The sequence below is a fragment of the Festucalex cinctus genome, chromosome 8 (genome assembly GCF_051991245.1).
Source record: "Festucalex cinctus isolate MCC-2025b chromosome 8, RoL_Fcin_1.0, whole genome shotgun sequence".
Classification (NCBI taxonomy): Eukaryota; Metazoa; Chordata; class Actinopteri; order Syngnathiformes; family Syngnathidae; genus Festucalex; species Festucalex cinctus.
In genome coordinates this window covers 18,896,922-18,914,836 of record NC_135418.1, presented here as the reverse complement: position 1 = coordinate 18,914,836, position 17,915 = coordinate 18,896,922, and the positions used below count along the sequence as shown (strand labels likewise).

The 17,915-nt window shown below is 41.0% G+C and overlaps 2 protein-coding genes across 4 annotated transcripts; one reads left to right on the top strand and one right to left on the bottom strand.

Moving 5' to 3' along the window:
• The first annotated feature begins 509 nt into the window (after window positions 1-509).
• Window positions 510-2,321, top strand: gpx1b (glutathione peroxidase 1b). Its single transcript, XM_077530206.1, has 2 exons — window positions 510-804; window positions 1,768-2,321. The coding sequence occupies exons 1-2, from the start codon at window positions 589-591 to the stop codon at window positions 2,116-2,118; spliced, it is 567 nt and encodes a 188-aa protein (XP_077386332.1). The 5' UTR covers window positions 510-588; the 3' UTR covers window positions 2,119-2,321.
• Window positions 2,322-3,472: 1,151 nt separating this feature from the next.
• Window positions 3,473-17,911, bottom strand: usp4 (ubiquitin specific peptidase 4 (proto-oncogene)). Of its 3 annotated transcripts, none has more exons than XM_077529659.1 (22): window positions 17,601-17,911; window positions 15,406-15,533; window positions 15,165-15,295; window positions 14,938-15,064; window positions 14,236-14,381; window positions 13,957-14,018; window positions 13,214-13,366; window positions 11,828-11,945; window positions 11,573-11,746; window positions 11,345-11,503; window positions 10,711-10,935; window positions 10,057-10,140; window positions 9,842-9,936; window positions 9,579-9,761; window positions 9,272-9,498; window positions 7,658-7,879; window positions 7,507-7,577; window positions 7,322-7,437; window positions 7,031-7,180; window positions 6,493-6,596; window positions 4,752-4,840; window positions 3,473-4,622 (listed from the first exon to the last, which is right to left on the bottom strand). In XM_077529659.1, exons 1-22 carry the CDS (start codon window positions 17,732-17,734, stop codon window positions 4,512-4,514), a joined length of 3,009 nt encoding a protein of 1,002 aa, XP_077385785.1. In that variant the 5' UTR covers window positions 17,735-17,911; the 3' UTR covers window positions 3,473-4,511. The 3 variants fall into 3 exon arrangements, with proteins under 3 accessions (XP_077385785.1, XP_077385786.1, XP_077385787.1); XM_077529660.1 differs by having other exon boundaries at window positions 13,220-13,366; window positions 17,601-17,910; XM_077529661.1 differs by lacking the exon at window positions 17,601-17,911 and adding an exon at window positions 15,621-17,552.
• Window positions 17,912-17,915: the final 4 nt, after the last annotated feature.

Here is a 17,915-nt window from a genome sequence, read left to right as displayed (position 1 = left end):
TTGAAATGTGTAATTTTCCAACTATATCAACTAAATATTACCTATTTCAATATATTATATTCCTTAAATCTCCCGTCGTGCAATGGCAAAATGTATTTTTTTCTTCTTCGGCAAAACACAGTTTATCATTAAAAAAAAAACACACACATTTGCAAACGGTTTCTGGTTCAAGTGTATAGCTCGTTTTATATTTTTCGTGCTCTTTTCTGGGCGGTAGCCTGACGTTGTTACTGACATTTACTTAAACCGGCACAGGCTTTGCTAATAGACAGACACACCCCAAAACAGCGACGATTATTTAAAAAAAAAAAAGAAAAGAGTAAATTCCTGTCCTATTATAAATATTGAACGTATTGTGAGATCTTAAAAATTCACACTCGACTTATATATTGAATACCACTTAGGTCTTTTCACGATAAAGGGGCTTCTATACTTGTTTAACGTATTGTTCTGGATAGGCGGTGAACTATCTTGACAGATGATGGAAGATCTTCGGCACACCTCAAGGTTTCGTGCAGACATTCGGGAAGTGGGTCAGTCGGGTTTACGCAGAGACTTTAGTCAGAAGCGACACACTCGAGCTCCGCAATGGCAATGGGATTCTACGACCTCACGGCCAAGCTGCTAACGGGAGAAACTTTTAATTTCTCCTCGCTTCAGGGCAAAGTGGTCCTCATTGAGAACGTCGCGTCTCTCTGAGGTACGACCACCAGGGATTACACCCAGATGAACGAGCTCCACAAGCGATATGCCAGCAAGGGGCTCGTTATCCTGGGTGTACCCTGCAACCAGTTTGGCCACCAGGTGAGCAAAAAAAAAAAAACTGAGTCACAACGTTGTATATCTTTTTTCCTTCTATATTTGAGTTGCTAGTAATGCATCTAAACATACACAGCGCACATTTTCTAGATTAAGTAATGCGCAATTTTCCATGGGAATAATTTAATTTTGTTGTTTCAACTGAGAATTTGCAGAATTTCAGGTTTGTCGGGACATAAAGGCTTGGCATTTGTGGTGTACAGTAGGTAACACATCAACTGTTTCACCCAAAATTCTGGAAGAGATTTTTAAACAAAATAAATATAAATAATTTGAATGCATGTCTGCTCATGAGTGAGGAAAATGTGTTTTAATGAATACATTTCAGGGATTAAAAATCCATAATGTATTAGTTTGCAAAATTATATCAAAAGAAAGCAAATATTCAGTCACAATTGTTCTGAGGCTACAGTTTAACCTGTTGGAATGAGGAAATGACTCAACAATTTATCAATGTTTACTACTCATAAACACAAAAGAGCTATTGCTGTTTACAATGTAGTTAATGCTTAAACTGCCATGAAAAGTGACATTGTTGGTAAATCATTGGCAGATTACCATTGTTCGGGAATTTGCTGTAGTCAAGAGGAAGCTCAACACACTTCCCAGAAAGTAATCTAATCTAACCGGTTTTTTGTTGCATATTTAGATTCATGGTTTATTAAAATAATCCTTATGATGATAGGTATAGAAAATGGATTGAAGTACTTTCTTGCCATCTAGTGGAAGAAAATGTCAATGGTTGGGAGTCATTGGACAGTGACTTATACTATCACAATGCAGTGGTTTGACAAATCATGTGCGTCAGAAAGAAAAGTTTTGTTCATAACGGTTTGTCATAATGGTAATAGAAATTTTATGTATGAATGTCTGGGGGAAAAAAGGGGTCCCAACTATTGATGGCATCATTGCTGTCCTAACATGCCAGCATGATGTGTTTTTGTGCAGGAGAACTCCAAGAATGAAGAAATCCTTCCATCGCTGAAGCACGTCAGACCCGGGAACAACTTTGAGCCCAAGTTCCAGCTCCTGGAGAAGGTGGACGTGAACGGGAAGGACGCCCACCCGCTATTCGCGTTCCTACGGGAGCGCCTCCCGTTCCCCAGCGACGACCCCACCCACCTGATGGGTGACCCCAAGTTTATCATCTGGAGCCCTGTGTGCAGGAACGACGTGTCCTGGAACTTTGAGAAGTTCCTCATCGGCTCGGACGGCGTGCCCTTCAAACGCTACAGCCGCAAGTTCCTCACGCGTGACATCGAGGGAGACATCAAGAAGCTCTTGAGCCAAGCAAACTAACAAGAGCCTGTCAGGAACACCTGTGCTCTCGTGTTGACATGTACGCTGTTTTCTTTTTTTTTTTTACTTGATGAAGGTGACCTCTGAAACCTTGTGAGGGGGCTACCTGATGCACTGTAAAGAAACAGAACTTCAGCTACGTTAAATACATGTAAAGCACAGCTGTGGTTCAAAAGAACAAATAAATGTTTCTTCCAATCTTCCTTCACGGTTTTGTCTGTCTCCTTGTAAAATTATAATCAGTACTTTAGTTCCTTTTCAGTCTATTTTGCAACACATGTTGCAATGTTTCATCATAACCACCACTGGAATATAAACCACACAGCGCTGTTATTGCCAGTACAGCGAAACCACCCACAATGAACAAAACATTTTGTTTTGCAGACTTCAGAGGCCAAAATTCAAAACAAATTAAGAAATGCCACGTTAGCAGCAGTTTCTATCACAACAACAACCCAACGCTAGGACACATGCCTCTTTTCCCTCCCAAAGTGCCCTTTTTTTTTTCTTTTTTCTTTTAAAGGCCCGACCTGCTGTTTTCACTCAGGAAAAGGCACTTTTGAAATACAGGATTTTAACAAACAAGCTATTTCTCAATTTACAGCTCTGGGCTTCTCTTGTCTGGTGGTGATTTTGTCCTAAACCCCACCCCGCCTGTATTTTGCCATTTTGTGTTTGTTTTGTAAACAGTGGGACGTTTCTGTGGAAAGACCGTGTTTACACCCCTCCAGCCAATCGCAGAGAGCGGGGGTGGGTGGGGAGGTTCTTATTAATTCACTCATTCACACATGTAAACTTCTGTAAGTGAGTGGGTAAGTGAGTGAGTGAAAAAATAATAATCCGTGGGTGCTGTCAAGTTGTCGCGGGAGTGACGTCACGCAGCCGACAAATTCGCCCGGCCCCGTTTTCCACATAAACATCCTAGTTTACAAAACAAACACAAAATAGCAAAATACAGGCTGGGTGGGGTGGGAGTTTAGGACAAAATCACCACCAGACATTAAGAGAAGCCCAGAGCTGTAACTTGAGAAGAAGTTTGTCTGTTTAAATCATGTATTTAAAAAGTGTTAAGCTAGTCTGTACCGTGGACACCCATGGTAAAAAAAAAGTATCGAACCCGATCTGCTCGAAATCGATTTGGAAGCAGTCTACCAGTCATGGTAACAACACGACAATGAAAACCAGACATTTTCATATACCAATACTGCTGGGACACACAGACAAGATGTAAAAAAAATAAATTAAAAATAAAAATAAAAAAGTGGACATGCCCGCCTGGGCAACCCCTTACGCTCATCGAGCTACCACTTTTGGAAGTCACTTTTTGGGTCGCGCACTGATTCCAAACAAAGCATTGAGGCATCCAGTCTTTATTGTAGTTTGACTTCAAATATTTTCCATTTAAAAACAAATCCCGTAGATATCAGCATGATAAATATGAGGACAAGAATGTTTACACCTATTTAAAATAGTGTGATTATTTACATCATTTCGGTTAAGGTTGGATTCAGTGACCCAAGACTGATTATGTTTTAGCGACTGAATTATGAGATGCAGTGTTTGCCTCGACATGGCAGCGATCAGTCATTTAATTAACGACCACTGCTAATACCTCAAGTGCCTTCGAATCAGCAGCACAATCAAGCATCCACTAACTCTGCTTAATGGGATTGATATCAGACTCGTCTGATATATTGTAAATCTATTCAGCCTAGGAAATGAGCAAGATCATTGACTGGATGCTGCTAGGCCTGCCTCCATTTGATAATAATGCAGACTGACCAGGAGGATCAATCGAATAAAGCTCTACTTTATGTCTCCTAACTCAATGTGCTTGTAAGACATCAAATATCAGCCATTTCAATACAGCGATGCATTCATGAAGCAGTTTGCAAAAAAAAAAAAAAAAAGTTTGGAAATATATGACAGATCACAACCCTGAATTCCCAGGCTGTACAACCAGAAGCAGGTAGATGTTGTATTCACGAAGTGCCTCTGTATCAGTCAGACAGCAGCAAACTAAAGGCCGCTTTTTTTTGCAGTTTACCACAATTACGTGTGTGGGGGGGCAGGCGGCTCATTTTGGGGACAGAGTCCAGAAAAAAGTGGAGTTCATATCTCACAACAGGCTTTTCAAAACAAATCAAAACACTTTGGTTTAGGGGAGCTTTTGCATTTGGCTTTTACAAGAAATTTGTACTGCTCTGCGCGGCGGGGGCGTCAAGCTTTTTGTTCATCCAGTGACCATCTCCCTCTTAACTAGCTTTACTTATTATTCTTTCAGTTCAGCTGACCACATAGACATAACTCAAAGAGTATATTATTACGGTGAGAATAAACTGATAGTCTTGGTCACTAAAGCAGCGTCTGTGTGTCTGTTTGCCATCACGAGTTCAATTCAAGTCCATGTGGTCGTTGGCAGCGTCGGGGTCTCCTCCAGGCGAGGCGGACGACTGACCTTCCTCCTCCCTGCGCTGGTAGAACAGCACGTAGGCGGCTTTAGTCTGCCAGGGGGATGGCAAGGGTAAGGTTACAAAAACGGGGACACTTGACACCAAGGCTGGAGCGCCTCAGACGGAAGTGGAAGCGATCAAAATGACGATGCATTGTATGAGGAATGCGTTCCAGCTCACCACAATCTGGTCCTCCGACGAGGACGACACACTGCTGTCGTCGAAATAATACCACTTCCCGTCCACTTTATTCTTGCCGTACGCCGTGTCTGTCAAGACAGAGGCAAGTGTTAGCTGATTGGTCAGTGAGCACAACTTTCACTAGCAAAACACACGCCACAAGAATAAACTTGACGAAACACGAGATGTCTTGGCACAGGAATTAGCTGAAGCATATCACGTCCACACAAGAATTGGTGATGAAGACTTTCCCCTTAATATCATTGCTGTTTTTGTACCATTTCCATTACGACCAATTTGATGTCAAACTTATCACCCAGATGATAAAGAAATCCGCCGATTATAATAGACTTGCCACGTTGGTCCATCTGCTGTGGTTGTGGCTCAAGTTGTGCCCAACTCGTCCTCAATCACTCCCCCTCTCCTATGGTGGTGTCGCATATTTGTGATGTCATAATGCGTGTGACCTCGTGTTGACAGAAGAGGCATCATTTACCGTGTCTCCCTAAAATGCTGCCCTCACTGTTTTTTGTTGCATTTTTAAAACGTGACCGTTTTGTTTTGGCAAACTCAAGATGAGTTACAGGTTGTCTTTGAAGCAGATATATCAATAAAATTCAGCTTCATGGTGCTTTCCACAATGTTTCAATATATTTGTACGTTAGACTTATATTAGGACTCCAAAGTGTATTTGCATTCAAGTTCATTTTGCAAACATTTATCGGTTTACATATGGGTTATCGACATTAGCAATTTCTAAATTATTGGTTTATCGGTTGAAAATAGCATTATCATGCATCCCTAATTCCCATGACTTTCTTCAATTGTCTGATTGGCTAAAATGGCCTGGAAGTTTGGGGCTATATCAACAATTGTACAAGTAGCCTTTAGTAAAGGAACACAAGATTTATTACAAACTAACCAGCTATTCTGTGAAATGGTTCATTTCAACTCTTCGCTGAAAAAAATTGTCAATTCATGTTGACCAATTAAGTTTTGCAACCAGTACAGTATCGGCCATTTTTGGGCAGCCACGTGATCATCGTGATGTATCTTGTGCTGTAAAAACACCAAGGATAACATGGCTACCAATGAAAGGCACAAGGAATTATGTGCACAAAAAAATAAAAATAAAAATAAAGAAAAAAATAAAAAATAAAATAAAATAAAAATATAAAAATAAAAACAATACTAGTCTAGTCCTTCCCCACTTTGTTATTTTTTCGCAATATTAACCAATTTAAAGCTGTGAAAAATAGCTTGAAAACAAATCCAGTGCCACTCTTGAATGCAACCTGTCTGAGAAGTGTTGCAAAACTGCTTCCTGTTTCCTCGTTCTGTGGAAGTTGTGTGGCGTAATTGTCACCTCTGTTTAACATCTGAGTGTATTTTACAGTCATTATTTGTGACATTTTCAAGTCAAGTCATCTTTATGTACAGTGGTTTTTAACAGCTGCAGCAGGAAATTATTAAACTATAGGATGCTCCTATAATTTACTTAACCAGTGGATGTTTTATTGAAGAGGTGATTGAACCCAGAAGAAATCAGATTGCTGCAACAAAGTGGAGTCAGTGTTGTATGATATTACAGAGCTAATGTTGGTGCCTGTTTATTTAGAACAAAGAAAAATCTGCTGGACCAATGAGCATCCAGCAGCGGTTTAGGGCACAGCCAGCCGAGTTGGTCCAACTATGTTGTGGACAAGTGGTTGAGGAAAAACATGAAGGAATGACAACTTACAGTGACCTCCTCCCATTCCTCCGTAATGGTTGGACACAGCGACAAGGTCATACGTGTGAGGCCCAGCCTTGGGGTCACATAAAAACTCTGACATGTTCAGATCCCTGGTTAAAACACAACATATGTCACTGAAACAGACACTAAATTAAACTGTGGTATGAATGAGTCAGCATTCAGAAACAGAATTTGAATGTTTTCTGTTTGCAGTTCTTGCTTTACGAGGTCATAAGAGGAAACAGGCTGAACCACAATTGTTGGTCTAACTTCTTTTTTTTTAAACGTTAACCATTGTGACTCACGCACACTGAAAGTTAGACACACAACACCCACCACAGAAAATAAGGGTGTCATTGTTTTTTTTTTTGCTTTTAGGAGGGATTAGTGTCATTTCTTAAAAGTCCAACATCTACTTCCTTATTCAGAATACAATGTCAGTTTGTTTTCAGAGCCATCTAGTGGCATGAAAAATAATGTAAAAGCTTTTTTTTTCTCGCCCTCTCACAAAACACACCCACATTGACACACTCCACTTGCATACCTGATGGGAAAATCCACCACCGTGTCCAGTTTGTCCCTCCAGCATCTGTTGTAAGAAAAGCGCTTTAGGTGAACAACCAGGATACGAGGCAGTGACCACAGGTCGAACTTTTTCGTGGCCCGCTGGTGTTTCTTGCACGTGGGACAATACCTGGAAAACAAAATGAAGTCAATATATGTTTGAAAACAATGAAAATAAAGGTGAAAAAAATCACATAAAAATAACATTTATTTTATTCATTTAAATCCACAATTGAATACAAATAAAAACTAGTTTAGAATGATTCGTTACCATGGATCATGAGCTCCAAGTGTCTCCATGGTCGTGAAAAGCTCGATGCAGTCTCTGAGAGCAACGGTGGCTTTCTTTTTCTGGGGCTGGAGTATGCTGTCATGCTTCTCATATGCCTGAAGAACAAAACGTCTCGACGTGAAAGTAAAATACACAAAAATAAACAAATGCACAAAAGCACGAACCTCTGCTTCCTGTTCATCGTAACACATCTTCCTGGAGTCAGAGTCCCAGTCGATAGCCACAGTGGAATGTGCTGCACAGATTACAGTTCCCATTAGAACAAGCTGCTCCTTAAATACACAAAGTAGAAGCGTAATTATAAAACAAACTGACGATTAAGTTTGAGGACGTTTCCTTCACAAGGCAGAGGGCTGATGTTGGCTGTTCCGTAAGCGTTGACAACGCTGAAGGTGAAGAGCTTGGTCGGTGCGGAGCCCGTCTTGGCCTTGTCCTCTTTCGTTCCGTTTTCCAAATCGGATGTTTCCTCTTCTTCCTTCTCAGACTCGCCGTTCTGTGGCTCTGGACTCACCTGGTGGTCCATGGCCTCTTCCTCCCCTGAGAAGATTTTCAAAAAAAGGATCTAATGAACTCATTGATTCCCCAGCCAATTTCACTGAAGCAATCCTGTTCACTAACCGGCTTTTTTTTCAACTGGATTTTGACTGATTTTGCAAGGCCCACAGAATAGTGTGTTCTATTGCTATAAAAACATGGACCCTACCAAAAGGAAGATTAAAGTCTCTATTTCATCAGGGGAAAAAAAAAAAAAAAAAAAAGTATATTTATATCTTTTTCTGTTTCGCAGCACTTAGCATTATTTAGAATATAGCTAAATTTCATAATTATTCACGAATCTATTTAGAATTGTAACAGCTTTTTTCCCCCAACATGGCCCTGGTTGATCTCCTTTGCTCTGCTGCCACCTGCTGGCCGTTTATGTAATAACTACCATTTCTGCAACCGTTCTTTACAGTTGAGAGGCTGCATCAAAGCCTTCTGTATGCTCTAGCAGGAAACAAAAAAACCCCAAAAAAACAAAAACGTCTTTGGGACACTAAAGACATTTAATATCGAACATATTTATACATTTTTGGGAGCAAATTAGTCAAAGATGGCAGAATAACCAATGAATCAATCATGCCCAGTGAAAATTGAATGGAATATATTGTTAATTGATTATTTGAGGAAAATTGTACTGGGCAGTGTCAATTCACATTCAACTAGTTTGTTATCCCAATAAGAACTAAAACTCTATTTTAAATGTATTAAGTGTCCCAAAGACGTATTATTTATTTATTTAATGCTAGTGCATATGAAGGCTTTGATGCAGGCTCAATTGTAAAGAACAGGTGAAAAAAAAAATGGTAGTAATTACAAAAACGGCCAGAAGGTGGCAGCAGAGTATAACATCAACCAGGGCCATGACGTAAACAAGCCGTTTCCTCACAATTCTAGGCAGACTTTTGAATAATGATGAAACTTTAGTTATATTCTAATGCTAAGTGCTGCAAAACAGCTGCCAATTAACTGCCCGTAATCAATCAATCAATCAAGTTTAAGAATTTATATTGTTAGTTAAACCAAACATGAGTCCAGCTACCTCAATTAAAATTTTATTGATTACCATGACTTAAATTACTGTGACTCTACATAGTCGCTGTGTGGTTAATTAAAAAAATAAATAAAGGAAAAAAAGAAAAAGGAACAGGTGGACAGATTTCCTTTCCCTTTACAACAAAGAAACCAAGTGCAAAAAAATGAATAATTCAGCGATAAATGTTTTTATGTGGGGACAATAGACCTTAATTTGTATTTTATGCTATTTAAAAATAGTCACATTTTTTCTCTAAAAAAAAATATATTGATCATTTTTCCTTGAAGGCAATCAAGGAAATTTTGAACCACCCATTCCCATTCAGAAGCCCAGAAGCCAAGTTAGCGACTGACCATCATACACGCCGTTCGTTTCGGTGCACGTCCCCGAGTGGTTGCTGCCGTTACTGGAGCTGGCACTGCAGGAGGCGCCGTCCGATAGTGGACTGCCGCAGCCACCCAGGCTGGCATTGGCACTGGATGATGTGGAACATTCAGGAACTTGACTGCAGCTGGCAAAAGTAGCTGAAGCCGAGGCTCTGCTTTCAATCCCCGCGCTCGGTGGGTGTTTCACATAGCGCCTGCAACGGGAGATAGAAACAGATCGGTTGAGGAACGGACACACCCGGGCCTGCTTTTCTTGTTATCAGCGGCTTCTCACCCAATCCTCTGAAGGATCTTCTCATAAAGAACGTCTGCTATGAGGTTTTGCCGGGGGACTGTGATGATTAAAGGCTGGCCAAACAGCATAGTGCTGGAGGAGCTTCCGGCGTGTTTTGAATGTCGCTCCCTGAAATAGACTGGTAGGTTCATCGTGTCGCTGTCCTCCTGCTGCACCTCATACCTGCGCCAGAAAAAAACGCAGCACACGTGCCGTCAAGCAGAAAGTACAAGGGCGCAAAATTGATCAAGAAAATCTCTTACACAAAGATGTCATCTTTATCCACAATTTGATTGAGGCCATCGTCCCTTCTGTAAATTTTATGGAACCTATGATTATAAACATCCGCCACCACCATCTAAAAGGAAGACATACAACAATGTGAGCAGACGGAGCTTCCGTTTAAGCTTGAAAATGTAAGAATCAATCTGATAGTGTCGAGCCCACTTGATTTTCAGAGTAAAGTGTAACATCTAACATTTTCTGGAGGAATTCCACAGAGTTTGGACAAAGCGCTGCATAAGTCCGTCATCGTGCCCAGTTTGTGAACCACAACTCGATACTGTGAAAAGAAAAGATATTGAAATGCAACATTAAGCATTGAACTACACAGTAATACAAAACATACATACATTCTCCAAGGTCAAAGCAATTTTTAAGTTATTTCATACATACTTTAAATATTATTATATAAAAATTGTTTGATTCTATAAACAAAAGATGAAGTGGGCACCCCAGTAGCAACGTGGTTAGCATGTCTGCCTAACAGTTCTAAAGTTCAGTACTCAAATTTTTAACACTCTTCTTGGTTTTCTCCGAGTAGTCCGCCTTCTTCCCACATCACATAAACATGCACGTTAGGTTCACTGAAGACTACATTCCCAATAGGTGTGAAGGAGAGATGGAATTATATTGTGCCTTACAATTGCCTTTTGCACAAAGTAAGCTAGGATAAAGAACAACTCAGCCACAACCCTAATAAGGACAAACACTATAGAAAATGGATAGATTGATTCATTTGTTTTGAAGGTATATTATTTAGTGATATAAGTAGTATGCATTAATGTGTCAAGACAATGAAATAATTTGCATGCACGTGTGACTGTCCCATAAGTTCTGTAAAACAGCTCACCTGCGTGGGTCTGGACTGCGGGTCTGATCGCACAAGGACGACCTCCATGGTTCGGTCGATCTTCATGGGCAGAGGCAGAGTGAGGTAGCAGAAGGGGTCGAAGGTCACCGATACTTTGGAGCACTCCGGACACACCAGAGTGGATTTGAAGAGGCCGTGAAAGATGTCGACGATGACCGAGTCATTGCGTAGGCGATGGTTTTTCCAGGCTTCTGTTGCGACAATCTGGGAGGAAAAAGTTAGAATTTTACATTGGCATTAAAATGTCATCAAATGAAGTTCAACAGGCATGACGCAATTAAAAAAAAAATCCCGGTGTCTGCTGTCAAGAAGAACAAAAACAGCACAAGTTAACATACACTTTTTAGGTGGTTCTTTCTGTCAAATGCAGAGTATGGCTTTTTGTTACCACCACAACTGAGAGTGGAGAAAAAACATTTTGACACCAAATCACAAGGGCTACTCAGTGTTGCCAACTCAGCAACATTTCTGACCCCTTTAGCAACTACTTAAAAAAAAAAAAAAGGCAACAAATCTAGTGAGTTTTTCCGTCACTACACATTGCCACAGTGTAGCAAACACTCCACAGACGAGTATTACCATTCTATTTTATTAGCAAAAAATACTGCTCTACCTCATCTGGACGGCCCTCAGCATCCCTTTGGGCCAGATAAGGCTTCTTCTTTACACGGTTCAGATCCTCGTGGAGCCCGTCAAGCAAGAAGGCCAATAGCTCTTGGGAATCCTGCTGCTGATAGCCTGAAAACTGGGGAGCAAAGCGTCCCACCTGGGTCTGGAAATAAAAAAAGCGGAAGTTAGATCCTTTGCCTGAAGATATAAATGGTCGTCTTAGAGGACGTACTTTGAAGGTACGTGGGGCCACAGAGCTGCTCCGGCTGAGCCACATCTGCTTCACTAGATCAGCGTAGGCCTCTGCGATCTCGCCCCGCATTCCCAGCGGATTGCCCCGGTTAATCTCGGCCTCGTACTGGTCGTTGAGGAAATATTCGGTGAGCGGTGATGCGTTGCTCAGGCACTGTGGGAACAAAAGAAAAAAAGTACAAGATTAGATTACGTGAACAAGAAGTATGCAAACATATTTCAGTTAAGTTAATACCTGGAGAGCAGAGTTCATGAAGCACGTGTTGCCTAGATTACTGAGACCACATAGGCCAGGCTGGGACTGCGGCTCTCTATAGTTGTAAGAGGAGCTGTAGGAATTATAACCCCCCAGTCTGTTGGAAGAGCAGTTATGAATACTGTCAAGAACATCGCTTCAAATAAGACATTCAAATATCTGAACAACTGCTTTTATTACTAACACACTGTCCCTGAATATGCAGTCATCGTTTATCTTTTTTTTTTGCATACATTTGTTTCTTTAAGCCGGGCAAACTAGCTACGCTACTGCTGATTTAACTGTTAATAATGTGTAGAACTGTAACAGTAAGTAAAGGGCCACTACAAGACTTAAGTACACTATTCATCCATCCATCTTCTATACCTGTCGCAAAAGAAGAAAATGTTTAAACATAAAAATTATTAAGAGAAATACATTTAGTTGAAACACTATAATTATGCAAGTTTCTTTTGGACCAAACAAGATTTATTGTGGGAATGTTTCAGCATTCCCACAATATATGTTAATGTGATTTTTATTCTCCACATTTTTTTTTGCCGCGTAACAACTCCCACATAATACGTCCAATTTACATTGTTCAAATGTCAACTACCTTCAAAAATTCACGCCTCCTGGGATATATATATCGTCTGATTCCACATTACTTAATAGTATTTGCACAATTTAACATTTAATATCAACTTTTCCCCATTCATTTTAAATGGGACAGACATTAAACTTTTCCCAAGTATCACTTTCCACGGCCACTTCCGTACGTATAACTTACCATCATTACCAGGTGTCTGATACTGCTCGGTGGCACAGTTGGTAAAGTGCATTGTCCAGTAACAAGGAGATCATAATTTCATTATTTATCTCTCAATTTACTTCATAAGCATTCTACATGCATTCAGATCTTGCCATTCAGCTTTCAGCAGTCCCACGCAATTTCTACAGAAATTGCACTTAGTCTAGTTAAATTAGTCATTTTAAATTTTAAAAACTGCGCAAATAGATACATTTAAACAACTCAAAATTGGTGTTAATAATCTTTTCTTTTTGTTTACGATTATGCCAATTTTGTAATTGTGGAGTGTAATTGAAATTGTAATTGAATTTCAATTAATTTCACAGCCCAAGGGCAAATATAAATAAACAACCAATGACATTCACAATGACACCACTGAACAATTTAAAGTCTCCAGCTCTCCACATAATTACACACAAGCACGGGGAGAACATGCAAACTTCACACAAGAAGGCCAGAATCCCGTATTAGACTCCAAAACTGAGAGGCAGCCTAACAGCGAACCCTCCATCATTGACCCTACACTATAAAATGAATTCATAAATGAAACTTTGGGCGTTACGTCAGATACGGACTCTTGCCTGCTGCCAGCCGTGGTGCTGTTGTTGAGCGTGTAACTGGCCCCTAAGCTGCTGTTTCCATTGATGACGGCGGGGGAGATACTGGCTGAAGAGCTGGAGGAGAGTTTTGGGGAGGTGGTGAAAGTCCTGGATGAGGTTGTACTGGACCTGGTGGAAAAGAAAACAGAAAATGCAATTAACTCATTCAAACCCAAAAACGTATAAATACGTGTTTTTTTTAATACTTTGTCTTTCCCTACCAAAATTGTATTTATACGTTTGTTTTTGTTTGTTTTTTAGGGGGGGGGGGGGGGGGGGGTTCTATGCTAAAGCACACAGAAGGCTTTGATGCAGCTTTTGACCTGAAGAGGTCACTTAAAGCAATGGTAGTTATGACAAAATAAAGGCCAGCAGGTGGCAGCAGAGTATAAGCGATCAACCAGGGCCGTGTTAAAACATGCTCTTCCCCCCCCCCCCAGTGTGTTCAACAGGTTTGTGAATAATGATGAAACTTAACTATATTCTAATGCTAGTTACTGCAAAACGGAAACAGATACAAATATACTTTTTTTAACAAATAAAAGAAGAGACTAATCGTTCTTTTGGTAAGTGACCTGTTTTTACAGCGATACAACACAATATACTATGAGCCTTACAAAATCTGTCAAAATCCAGTTGCTTTCATGAAAATAGCTGGGAATGAATGAGTTAAGGAACAAATTACATAAAAAGAGAAAAAAAAGGTACTATTTATTTACTTGGGATGAGAGGCTTGCCTGGGCCACGTTCCATCTTCATTCCTGCGCTCAATCACAAGCACCTTTGGGGACAAAGAAGCGATATTAAAACCAAGACTGTGCCAAAAACCAATCCACTCCTCTCAAGTGGTCTACACACCGCTCATACTTTATACCAGGTGCTTGCACAGAATGACACATACACTATGCAATGGTGTTTTCCCAGGGATTGAATACTTGTAAATATCTGTTTGTTTGTTTTTTAGTTCCTCCACATGTACCAATGTCAGATCATCTTACCTGCCCCTGGAAGAGGCCAGCATCCTGTACGGTGCTGTCAGGCTTGTTCAGTTGCTCATAGGTGTTGCTCATATATTTGTTCCAGAGCCTCGTTTCCTTTTCTTGTGGAATATTGAACAGCGTTCTCATCTCTTTCTCTATGGTATCTGGGGGAGGAAAAAAAAAAAAAAAAAAACAGCCTTTGGTGAAAAAGAGCAATCTAATGGTTAAAGGGAAGGCCAACCCAAAATGTTTCTTTACAATTATGTTCTATGCAGCCCCACTAGTTTAAACACAGCATTCTGATTAATATTGCATTTGTGGAATACGAGTTAAGCAGCAAAATCTACCCATTTTTATCCATCTTAGGCGGCGTTCATTTTGTCACTTACTGTTGACGTAAAATGACATCATAATTGCTCAGGTAACAACCAATCACGGCCAACCTCTGGGCCATGATTGGTTGTTACCTGAGCCAGAGGTGGGCCGTGATTGGTTGTTACCTGAGCAACTGTGATGTTATATTCTGTCGGCAGCAGGTGGCCACCCTTTGGGATGGATAAAAACAGGTGAATTTTGTTGCTTTAACTCATACTCCACAAACACAATATTAATCAGAATAATGTGTTTAGACGAGTGGCAACATTTTCTTTGCAACATTATTGCAAAGAAAATGGTTTGGTTTGACTTTCCCTTTAAACAAGCCTCTGGGAAGTCTCTCACCAATGGTGTCCGCTTTACTGAAGTGGCGTGTGACCACAACGTCCATGTTATCATTCTCACACAGGTTCAGTTCCAGCAGATAGACCTCCACCTTGCAGTGTTTGACAAACATTCCATGTTCAACGACCTGGTGGGGAAATAGAGACAATACTTGTGAAACCGAAAGTAATAAGTACGGTAAATAAATAGTAAAGCTGAAAACAAAACTACAGTAAAAAGTAGATTACCTTCCTAACAATAGGTCTTTGGTCACCCAAACAGCTGTACCAGTTGACAAGCTTATTCCATGCCTCAGTTGGCACAAGGACATAGTCCAGCTCATCTATAAGATGGTCTTTCAGGACCTGTTTGTCCTGGTCTATAGGAAGGAAAAATTATGAAAATGAAAACATGATAGTGGCAACTTTCCTAAACAATGTTCGAGACTAGAGGTTAGACGAGGCTGTGACCAAATATCAGTTTGTTTACCTGAAAACAGGCCCGAGTTATCAATAGGTCCCGGATAAAGGCTTCGCTCTCCAACGTTGTACATTTCCCAGTTGTCGAAGCCCACATATTTCTTCCACTGTTTGAACCAGCGGCTGTCCACTAGATACCTGTAGGGGAAAAAAAAAAAAAAAAAAAAAAACAGTTGAAGACATGCTAGCACGTATCTAATTTTAGATATCAAGCAAGGACTCAACGGGCTGAGAGATGAGGAAATATCCATCCATCCATTTTCTTGACCGCTTATTCCTCACAAGGGTCGCGGGCGGTGCTGGTGCTTATCTCAGCTGGCTCTGGGCAGTAGGCGGGGGACACCCTAGACTGGTTGCCAGCCAATCGCAGGGCACACAGAGACAAACAACCATCCACACTCACAATCACACCTAGGGACAATTCGGAGCGCCCAATTAACCTGCCATGCATGTCTTTGGAATGTGGGAGGAGACCGTAGTACCCGGAGAAGAACCACGCAGGCACGGGGAGAACATGCAAACTCCACCCAGGAAAGCCTGAGCCTGGACTCGAACCGGAGTCCTCAGAACTGGGAGGCGGACGTGCTAACCACTCGAACACCGTGCCTCCCATGAGGAAATATATGGCTTGAATATTATGCAACTGGGACACGCCTTGAGATACAGATATCTACATCTCTCACTGGATCACTTGAGCGCTCCCCCATTCTCAATCTGCTTTACCTAAGAAGCTTGCTTGCAAGAAATCACATGGAAAGATAACAGTACATGAAACTGAAAGTAGAAATAAAATAATAGAGGCCATAAACCGTACACTCTTTCAACGATAACCGCAGTGGCAAAATAGTTACTCTCAAAACTAAACTAGCAACATGACAGTGGCCTCCATTTTGTGGAATGTTCTAAAAATATTATTTAAAAAAACGTGGAAATATGACTTCAAATGCTCTAAAATCCTCCATAATAAATACAATCAGGAATAAACAATTGATGACTAAAGTACATTACACATTCTCCTGCCCACACTGCTCTTCTCATTAATAATGTTCCATTTAGCGTGACATTGTGAATTAAAACGCCACAGTAATTTGAGGTCTCGACTTGGAGAACCCCTCGAAATTTCAGGACATACGAGCTCATCAGTGAATATTTCAAACTAAAACTTGTCAGCCAATCAGAGGAGTTCTCAAAGTAGCAGACAAAATCTATCAATAAGATATACTGTACATGATGACGTTAAACTGTTTTATTCTAATTTGAAGCCATTTTTGACCAACTTTTCTATGGGGGTATGATATAATTTCACAAAAATTGCGTTTTTGTTTCCCTACACACAGAAAAAAAAATCTAAATTACTGGTGCGTTTTACTACTAAGGTTGAAGAGGCCATTCCAAAGAGCGTAGTATTTTTGACAGACTGCAAGTTTTGGAAAATCTTGTACATATATGATCTAGTTTCATCACAACTGTACGACTTGATCAATGGCATAATAAACTATCAGTACTCTGTACAAATTTAAGTATCTGTACTATACAACCAAATGAGTTACCGTGTATCCAATATCTGACTGATTAGATACATTCTAACAGAACATACAAGGCGGGGCAGTCTAAACTATAGGGGAGCGTTTGCTCAGTACACTGTATTTAGTACCAAGTACAGACTTGTCCCACTACTACCCCATGAACTCGACATGATGACACTGCTGGATAGTCCTGTCATGGTTCTGGGTCTTCCCGGCTAACCAGACAAACGACTGGTGGTTGAATCCAGATTCCGGAAAACAGGGCCTGTACAAGAGCCAGTGATCCACCGCATCAGCCGACGACAAAACGCATTGAATCCAAATAGAAACATTTGAAACCAATGTTCATTCACAAAATCAGTAATTGTGCAGCTGAGCTATTTGCTGACAAAAGCTATTAAGTGTCCAGTGTTAATGGCTGAACGCGGGGCAACAATGTGAGAAATTACAAATGGGCTACCTACTAGCGAACAAGATTTAAACGTCATGTACTAGAATGACAAAACTCACGTTGTTGTTTATTTGTGTGTTTTTTTAAGTAGCAACTAAACGGTGTTAGCTTCCTTGTTGTAGCATGTTAGCATTTCCGGTTTGGAGCTTTGCTAGCATCAGACTAGCAAGCTCGCGCTAGCCTTATCAGAGGCACCCCGAGTCGGCCCCTGGCTTGGCTTCTTCTCACCATTCGTCGCCCTTTCTCAGCGTGGTCTTCAGGAGCGAGCCGATAGTTTGTTTTTGGTTTTCCATGGATGTGACTGGCATTTCCGAGTCTGAGTCTGCCGAGCCGCCCGAGTCGGGTCCGCCTCCCTCGGCCATCGTGTAGGCGAGTGTGCCGGTATCAGTAGCGCGCGGCTACAAGGAGAAGCTTCTTCTCGGGGTTCGGAGGGCGCTCCTCCTCTACGGTGGCTGCGAAGCGCACACGGGTTGCTGCAGTGCATTCCCGGATGGCGTAGCTGCCGTGTCGTCGTCGTCTGCTCGACACCACATACAGGAAGTG

Bases quoted from the DNA above. Each gene is read 5' to 3' on its own strand.
- usp4 (XM_077529659.1), bottom strand. From the start codon at position 17,734: ATGGCCGAGGGAGGCGGACCCGACTCGGGCGGCTCGGCAGACTCAGAC. The intron at 7,880-9,271 runs GTCAGTCGCTAA...AAATCTTCTCAG, and splicing joins AACGAACGGCGTGTATGATG to GGGAGGAAGAGGCCATGGAC. The intron at 4,841-6,492 runs GTAAGTTGTCAT...CTGTCTTGACAG, and splicing joins AGGAATGGGAGGAGGTCACT to ACACGGCGTACGGCAAGAAT.